This window comes from Rhincodon typus, chromosome 18 (genome assembly GCF_021869965.1).
Source record: "Rhincodon typus isolate 14 chromosome 18, sRhiTyp1.1, whole genome shotgun sequence".
In the NCBI taxonomy this organism is placed as follows: Eukaryota; Metazoa; Chordata; class Chondrichthyes; order Orectolobiformes; family Rhincodontidae; genus Rhincodon; species Rhincodon typus.
This window is the reverse complement of record NC_063349.1, coordinates 45,099,738-45,109,002: the sequence shown is the minus strand read 5'-3', so window position 1 is coordinate 45,109,002 and position 9,265 is coordinate 45,099,738. Positions and strand designations below refer to the sequence as shown.

Here is a 9,265-nt window from a genome sequence, read left to right as displayed (position 1 = left end):
ATGATGCTGCTTGGCCTGCTGTGTTCATCCAGCCCTGCACCTTGTTGTCTCGGATTCTCCAGCATCTGCAGTTCCTACTATCTTTGATATAAATGCAAGTGATTCTTTTTGAGTGCTTCTGTGACTTCCCTGGTCTGTTAGCATCATGCTCACGATGTGTTATAGGTTTTGTGCTCTAAAATTTTCAAAGCTGATCAGCATGAAACAGAACTCTCTCTCTCTCCCCTTCGGGGATCACTATGTAGTCTTCCTTGGTTTGGTGTTGGAATTTTGCCCTCCTCTTCTTACCAAGTGAATTAAGTTGTCCTACTCTATGCCCACATTTTTCTTGTGGGGGGCATTGACTGTGTCATCTTTGTTTTTTGCAGACTGAGAAAGACATCCTGTTGCAATCGGAGTTGGAAGAAATTGAGGCTGAGCACCCTCACCGTGTCATAATATGGTACACCCTGGACAGAGCTCCTGAAGGTATGAATTAGCATTAACAAAGATCATGCCCCTTTCACTCACCGAGCTGTATTGGGTCCCAATCCATCAACAGCATGTTTTTTTAAAATTATTATTAGCTGTAAACCACTTTAGAACACTTTTTTTAAAGACACATTAGTTTGTTCTTTGTTTTGAGTATCGAGCGGTTGTATATCACAGGAAGGAGATTTAAACAAACACCAGTTGATGAAATGTGCTCTGCAGAGTGATAGAGCATTATGAAAACGAACAGGAAATGCAGCTTATTTGATCTGATTTTTCTCTTCCTGCCGGTTGCTAGCAAAGCAGGAACTCTTGTTGTTAACAACAACAGTCAATAACTTAGCAAAATGATGATTTAACTCCCTTGGGAGCTGAGACCCCATGTACTGGAGGCAAGTTTGCAGTATGTTGAACCACGATATAATGGACTTCCACTGCAGTAAACTTTCTGTGGTCTTGTTTAGAGAGTTGAATTTTTTTTTTTTGTACAGGTTAAGTTTAAATATTCAACCTGTGTCTGGATGGGGGCAGAGATAATCAGGAAGGGTTTGTCTTTCTCTTCTCACTCTACTTTTTTCTCTGAATTTTTTTTAGGCTGGAAATACAGTGAGGGATTTGTGAATGAACAGATGATCAAGGAACACCTTCCCCCATTTGCCGACGATGTGCTTATTCTGCTGTGTGGTCCTCCGCCGATGATACAGTTTGCATGCAATCCAAACCTTGACAAACTGGGTTATAGTCCAAGCTCTCGGTTTGTATACTGAGTGTGAAAGGCTGGCCTATCCAATACAAAGATACAGAAGTGTAAGGAACAATTAACAGTCTGGATTCCTTTTCATATAGGGTCCCACTTCATGCAAGATACCTAACTGATCTTAAATTGAATTGTATCATGCCAACATTATGCTCTTGTATTACAGCTGTAAAACTGAAATATATGCTTTTGAAGCATGAGGCAGCCACATTGGGTAAAATGTCCCTGGACCTGCTCCTACCCCTTTACTGTAACTTAGTGAAACAGTTTTGGACACAGTTCTGGCATAAGTGCACTGATGGAGCATTTCTGAACAAATTTGGTGCCTTGTGTTTGCTCTAAGCTTGAGGTGTTTGGTTTTTTTTTGCATATCATTTATGCTTGCAATGCTGCAGTGATGAAGCAGAGTTTGGTGATGTGGGTGATGTGGGTGATGTTTAAAGGGGATAGAGCTTTGGATTTGTATAGAAGGTGCAAGCACTTTTTTCCAGAAGGCAATGTTGGGGTTAATGAATCCAAACAAATGGTGTATATAAAGAAAGTGACGCCAGTTACCACATGACATAGTAAGATGCAATTTTTGAATTCCAAAAAGTCAGATGAACTGACAATGTAGAGAAGGGATTACTGTAAATAGTTTTAATCTCCATGTCAGTCCTTAAGTTACTTCTGTTCTGTGTAAAGGACCTTGGAGAAATTTTAAATAAACCCCAACTTAATTTTCAGCAATTTGGCAGAATGGAGTACTTGTTGTAGTTTATTTTTAAGATGAACCAAGTATGGAGAGAACGCGGGCTTGTTCCCAGATCAGCAAGGGCAAAATTGCTTCATGTTGGACTGTTTAGGAAGTGAAACCTTTTTGTTTCACTGTCAGTTAAATCTTTTTAATCCACCCATGATCTCCAGAATGGCCATCAATGTCTGGCCTGAAGTTAAGAATGGCAAGATATGAACTACAGGGACAAGGCAATGTCTGTGATGCTCCAAACTTCTGAAGTTGGAGGATTCTGACAGGCAAGTGTAAGCTTTTGTTGGTCAACATTATCAGTCAATAACTTGTGCAGCCACCTCGAGTGAATCAAATTAGGTTTGCTCAGTGCTTCATACTTCTAAGAATTGCCTGCACTGTGCCTCCATGCTGTCACTTAACCATTAGCAATCACTCCGAGTGAGGTGGATTCATGGAGAAAATAGTAGGGTATCTGTGGAGTTATTTAGACACAAATATTTTTATGGTACCAATGGTGAAGTAGAAGTGAGAAACTTGCTCTGTGGAGTCACCTTTGTGGGCACAGCCCACAACTGCACTACAACAGTTGATTAAAAATTCAATGGGGAATGTTGACACAGCAGCTTAACATGGCAAACAGAAGTGAGCAAAACATCTTGACAAGGAAGTTTTGAGGACCGGGAACAGATACCGAATGTAAGGCTTGCTGAATGAAGGAAGGCTCACTGGATCTGAAACGTTAACTTTGCTTTCTCTCCTTAGCATTGAGGGAAGGTTGAATAAACTCTGGGTTGTTTTCACTGGAAAGAAGGTGGCTGAGGGGTGACCTGATAAAGTCTACAAAACTGAGGCGCATGGATGGTATGGATCATCAGAGGCTTTTTCCCATGGTAGAAAGGTCAAATACAAGAGGGCAAGGGCTCAAAGTGAGAGGGGGAAATTTTAGGGGACAAGTACAAGGAAAATATTTTGCATAGAGTTGGGGGGTACCTGGAACGCACTGTCAGTGGCATGTTAGCAATGTTTAAGGTATACCTTGATAGACTCGTGAACAGGAGGCAAACCAAGGGATAGAAACCATGGAAGGAAATAAGTAACGGGTGTAAGTAAGGATTAGGAATTGGTTCAGGCTTGGTGGGCCAAAGGGCCTGGGCCTGTGCTGTATTGTCGTAAGCTGCCGGACTTGGTTATAGAGTCATACCGCATGGAAATAGACCCTTCAATCCAACCAGTCCATGCTGACCATAATCCCAAACTATACAAGTCCCACTGGCCTTGCTTGGCCCATATCCCTCAACATTTCTTATTCATGTACTTATCCAAATGTCTTTTCAGCATTATAATTGTACCCACATCCATTACTTATTCTAGAAGTTCATTCCACACATAAACCACACTATTTTTTAAAAAAAAAAAAAATTGCCCCTCAAGTCTTTTTGAAATCCTTCTCCTCCCGTCTTAAAATATGCCTTCCAGTCTTTAAATCCCCCACCCTAAGGAAAAGACACTTGGCATTCACCTTATCTATACCCCTCGTTATTTTATAAACCTCTATAAAGTCAGTTTGAGTTTGTCCAGCAATTTGTTTTTGTAAGAATTGATTCCTGATTTGAATTGCTAGGAAATGGATTACAGATTGTCTTGTCTTCTACTGCATTAAACTAGTTGATTGAACAAATGTCTTCCTTAACCACATTTGTTTCAGGTAACTAAGTTCCACCTTCGATTAAAAGCTATATATAATTTGAAGTTCCTGAAAACAGCACTTTTATGAACCAATTTTAAATTACATTGAAATAAAATAATATGTCAGTAAATACTTATCACAATAGGCGGGGGCTATTTTTTTCCCCTGAGTGTCAAAGGCTGAGGGGTGACCTTACAGAGGTTTATAAAATCATGAGGGGCATAGATAAGGTAAATAGCCAAGATCTTTTCCCCAGGGTGGGGGCAGTCCAAAACTAAAGAGTGTAGTTTTAAGGTGAGAGGAGAAAAATATAAAAGGGAATTAAGGGTCAACTTTTTCACTGAGGGTGGTGCATGTATGGAATGAGCTGCCAGAGCAAGTGGAGGAGACTGGTACAATTACAACATTTAAAAGGCATATGGATGAGTATATGAATGGGAAGGGTTTGGAGGGATATGGACCAAATGCTGGCAAATGGGACTAGATCAGTTTAGGATATCTGGTCAGTGTAGATGAGTTGGATTGAAAGGTCTGTTTCTGTGCTGTACATCTCTATGAATCTATGTAACACTTTTTCTAGTATAATAGTTGATTTTATTCCAGATAAAGCACTTCCCAGTTGTTGGAAAGTGCATGTTCTAAGATAGCCTTTCCCGCAAGGGGTCTGAATGCCAGGTAGCCATCAGTGATTTCAATCTCAAATGATTCTCTGTGTAGTGCTGAGCTATTGTACTGGTTTCACTTAAGATGTGAAACTAAGGTCCCACCTACCTTCTTGGGTGAATGTAAAAGAGCCCTTGGAACTGTTGGAAAAAGGATTGGCTTTCTTTTAAAAGTTCTCTGTATGAGGTCATGGTTCTGAAAAGTTTAATGTTGAAGACAGCATTTAGCTTCAACAATCCTATGAGGTCTTACGATCTTGGGTGGCATAAAGAGAAGTGGAGCTGAAGATCTTGATGGAAATGCTGATGTGTCATCATTATCCCATTGGACTTTTAAATATTTAATGTTTAACATTAAACTGTTAGCCCACAGATGCCGAGTTTCTCTGCATTTTCTGTTTCAGATTTCCAGTATCTGCAGTAATTTGTTGTTTTTGTCGTCAGTAATTCCTGATAGACCTGATGCTAACTAGCCAATGTAACTTTCACCTGTTGCTATCATGCAATAAACTACATCTTGTTATTAAGACAAGTGCCTCTTTAGACTCACTATTGATTCAATCTCTACCACTGTTAATCTAACAGACTCTTAAACACTATAGAAAGGATTGCCCAGAGGCCTTTACGCACTGCAGGAGCTAGAGTGCATCATTATTTGGAATAATGTAATTTTGATTGTTTACCTTATAAGTTTCCATTAATCGTTAGTTCTATATTATTACAGAGCCCTCATCAAGGCCTATCTAACTTAACTTTTCTATTCTTAAAAGCAAAATTGATTGGGGTTATTGTGGTGCAGTAGTAGTGTTCCTACCACTGGCTTAGTAGGTCAATGCTCAACTTCCCCAGACATGTCATAACATGACTGAATGGGTTGATTAAAATCCCCTAGAAAGCTGCATTGAGGTCCCCCACCAGGGGTTGTCTGAACAATAATTCTTCAATTTAAGAGCAGGAAGATGGATTGCATCATCAACCCTGGGAATAATACTTTAATGTAAGTTTTTTTTGATAAATTTCTGGAAATGTTTTGATTTTTGGCAGTGCTCCACCAGGGACTGCTTGGAATGTAATTGATTTTATATTTAGAGTAGAAAAAAGGTCGTAGCATGCTCCCCAAACCATTAGCTGATAGTGATTAGTTCCTTAATGTATACAATGTTCTGGTTGCTCTTTATCCCTCACCCAATATAAATTATCCAATCATTTATCTCATGATGTTTGGACAAACTTGCTGAACGCAAATGAATTTCTGCGTGTTACCTGCAACAGTAACAACACATGATACTTCTAGTTGTAAGGCATTTTATAACATTCAGAAAGGCAACATATTAAGTTTGGCTTGTATTCTTCTAGATTTTGTAACCTTTAGAGAGATGGCTTTAACAAGCAGCAAAACCATGCTTTGTGTGTTTCATTTTACAGTATACAAGAAAAAAAGTCATGGCCCATCCATTATATTGTACATATGTTAATGGAGCAAAATAAAGTTAATGAATAACAAACTTTTATAGGAATTGTTTGTTTGTCCTTTGCTGCTAAGTGCAGAATGGGAGAGCTAGGTAGTACTGGGAACTGGATAGGGTGGACACCCAAAGGAGGTTTCCTCTTGTGTGAGAAACTAAAACTAAGGGACATTCTTTTAAGAAAAAGAAGTCTCCCTTTAAAGACACAGATGGAGAGAGAAATCTGTGTAGATGGCCATTTGAGTGTGAAATTCTCTTCCACAGGAAATAGTGGAAGCTGGATCTTTAAATTTATTGGGATGGATGGTTGGGGGGGGTGCAGACAGGAAAGTGGAGCTGAGCCCATAGTCAGACTGGTCATAATCCTCTTGAATTCTGGAGCAGACTTGATGGGCTAAATGGCCTATTTATGTTCCCAGGCAGGGTGGGAGGGTGCTGTGATGTGTTGCGACACACTGAGCAGACATTGCTGAATTGGGGGGGTGGAGTCACATGCATATGCACCACTACTGACATTGTTTCTGTCATGCTGTAATGTCGCAGCCCTAACTGTGTGTAGGCATAGAGGTTTACAGCATAGAAACAGGCCTTATGGCCCAACTTGTCCATGTCACCCAGTTTTCACAATTAACGTAGTCCAATTCGCCTGCATTTGGTCCATATCCCTCCATACCTGAACCATCCTTCAATTTTTTTTTCTTGAATGACAAAATTGAACTCCCCTCCACTACTTCCTCTGGCATCCTGTTCCAGACATTCCACCCTCTGTGGGGATGGTGGGGGGGTGGGAAGCTGCACCACTGGACCCTTTTGTATCTCTCCCCTCTCTCACCTTAGATCTATGACCTCTAGTTTTAGACTCCCTTGGGGGAAAAGGTGCTGGCTATCTACTTTTCTACTTTGTTACTGATTATCCATAACGGGCATAGATAAGTGTTTCTTGCATCAGTGAAGCAATGAATATTGTCTGTGCTGTGCACCCCCTGCCCCCCTCCCAAAAGTTTGTCTTCAGACTGGCTCGTGAATGGATCTTGTTCTGGAAGTCAAATTGTACACCAGTTTGAACATAATGCAGGACAATGGAAAGCAGCTGTTCATAAGTACAGGAAATATTCATATGTCAGGTCTTTAAAGTTACACCCTTGTTGGGAATTGTCCTTGTAAGTACCAGTGTACGTAAGTCAGTTGTTCATAAATGGGAGATCCCCTGTATTTGTAGTCTGTGCAATTACTTTTGAAATGAATTGCAGTGGTCCAAGATCATTCCTGACTAGCATCACCTCAGGAACTAGAGATGGCCACTTAAATGTCTCCTAGGGCCACAGGAAACTAAATCCTGAGAATTAAAGAGAAAGATTAAGTTGCACCACTGAAATAACTCTATTTCATGCAGCACTTGCTTAATCCTGATTTATGTTGTTGTGACCTGTGGAGGTAGTGCACTGGATATCAAGCACCACTATTCCTGGAGTCGTTGCAAATCTTGAATTATTGAAACAATGCCAAAAATCTCAATTTGCCTCTGATTACCACTCGGGATTAAAAACAAATCACACCAGGATTCTTCTGTGACAATCTGAAAGAATTATATCCATTGCATTGCTTGAATAAAAAAACAGGGTTTCTAAATTATGCAACTTAATAAACTCTATTCCTGTGTAAAAAACCCTCCAAACATACAGACACACAAAGGGCAAAGAAAATGATAAAACAAAGTCAGACAAACACAGTTCTGTATCACCAGTCCAAAATCGCAATTAGTTCCACAATCCTACTTTGAAGAAATTCAACAATGACGATTCTGTGTTATCTGTACAACAATAAACAGTCTGCAATTTACTGATGATTTGGACCTGGGATCTTTCAGGTTGGCTTTGGATTTTAGAACTATTTCTTTCAGCAAATTTGAATATTTTCTGCTCTTCTGACCACTGCATACTAGGAAAAATGTGGCACATTCTGTCCTGCCAGCCTATACAGTAATCTAAGCATCAGAACCTCACCTTCAGCAGACTTGTCATCTTCTCCACTATGGATCCAGTGAAGAATAAACTGCTGTTGTCTGCCAGTAACCATCTTTTGTAAGGCATCCTGGCGTTGATAGTCTAGCATACTCCTCCATACTGTGGAATATGGAGGACTCCAACAAGGGCTACAGAATGCTTCCAGATGGACTCTGAGAAAGGAACCTTATTCCAATGCATGGAGCACAAGCCATGTTGCACAAATAAAGTAGGAGATTGTAAATGCTGTATGATTACTAATACCTTGTCATGCATGTCAGGATGAGTCACAGGCTCCGCCTGGTAATCGTGGGACTACTCCTGCCCCTGAATCTCCAACCTGAACACACTCCCACACACCTCATTGAATTGCAACTTTATCTCCCAACATTACCCACTGAGACCCAGCCCTACAGCTTGGCCATGCCAACCATCATTCTGGACTAACTCATTACTAAAGTAAGAATGATTGTGACCATCAATGACATGCTCCACCTCACCACTTCACAGCAGAAATCAAGGTTGTCTAATGTATTATTATCTCAACCCCCATACTACTATTGTCACCTCTGCTTCCCACTCCCAGAATGGATTTCCCAAACTCACCTACCTCTGATAAGCCCCTTTGACTTTCAGTGGTCTGATTCCCAGTACAGTGGTGTACCTCTGGCTGGCATGGATACATAAATCTGACTGATGAGTGACCAGACCCCTGACTAAACTCTCTACAGCTCCTTGACTGACTTGCCACGACTCCCCAAACTGGTTGCACAGGAACCTGCAAGATTGACTGTGACCCATTCCCTGAAACGTATGATATAGACGCCCTGACTCCAAGTGGCTGATGACTGTGTCAAAGTCCCTGGACTGGTATCAGACACTCCCCTTGACTTATTGTGCCAGGATCCCTGACCAAAGGCTGTCTCCCATGGCCCGACTGAGGACCAATCCCCTCAGACTTTTAAATATGACCATTTGGTTGATGCACATGCAGGGTGTGTGCGGTTGCTGGCCCATGCTGCAGGTGTGACACTGACATGCACTCTGCACACAGTAACATGTCCATCCACTTGACTGATGACAGCCGACAAGCTGCTGGCTTTGTGACTGCACTAAACAGCAAGGCAAGTCAAAGGTACAATGAGCCTGCAAGCTCTGGCTGAGAGCTTTACAAAAAGGCAAGTCAGGGCATGGTGAGCATCCAAGTAGGTGCAAAGTGAATGTATGGTAAAGAGAGCGAGTGAAGAGCCCTGAGATGGAACCCAGTCAAATCTAGGCATTGGCTGCCCTTCCCTGTGGCCTAAGTGTTCTGGTAGAAGGATTCCAATGGAGGCTGCCAGTCTGCTGTAAACTGCAGCACTGAAGGACAGAACTGTATTGTAAGTGGTTCGGAGATTGTGCCATGAAGGTGCTGTGAGGCTGGTATGCTTCCAGTGCCAAAACCGACAGATGAGTTGTATGGTGTAGAGCTGGATGAACACAGCAGGCC

General features: G+C 41.3%; 2 protein-coding genes across 2 annotated transcripts in view; both read left to right on the top strand.

Moving 5' to 3' along the window:
- LOC125485313 (NADH-cytochrome b5 reductase 1-like) overlaps positions 1 to 1,957 on the top strand; it is a 3,755-nt gene extending 1,798 nt beyond the window's left edge. Inside the window, exons 3-4 of the mRNA XM_048607453.1 lie at positions 369 to 468; positions 1,066 to 1,957. Of these exons, the coding sequence (XP_048463410.1) occupies positions 369 to 468; positions 1,066 to 1,238 (273 nt within the window). The 3' untranslated portion in view covers positions 1,239 to 1,957. The remainder of the gene's footprint in view (positions 1 to 368; positions 469 to 1,065) is intronic.
- polr3b (polymerase (RNA) III (DNA directed) polypeptide B) overlaps positions 1 to 9,265 on the top strand; it is a 67,832-nt gene that overhangs the window by 10,894 nt on the left and 47,673 nt on the right. Inside the window, exons 9-11 of the mRNA XM_048607938.1 lie at positions 369 to 468; positions 1,066 to 1,225; positions 8,771 to 8,900. Coding sequence (XP_048463895.1) covers positions 369 to 468; positions 1,066 to 1,225; positions 8,771 to 8,900 — 390 coding nt within the window. The remainder of the gene's footprint in view (positions 1 to 368; positions 469 to 1,065; positions 1,226 to 8,770; positions 8,901 to 9,265) is intronic.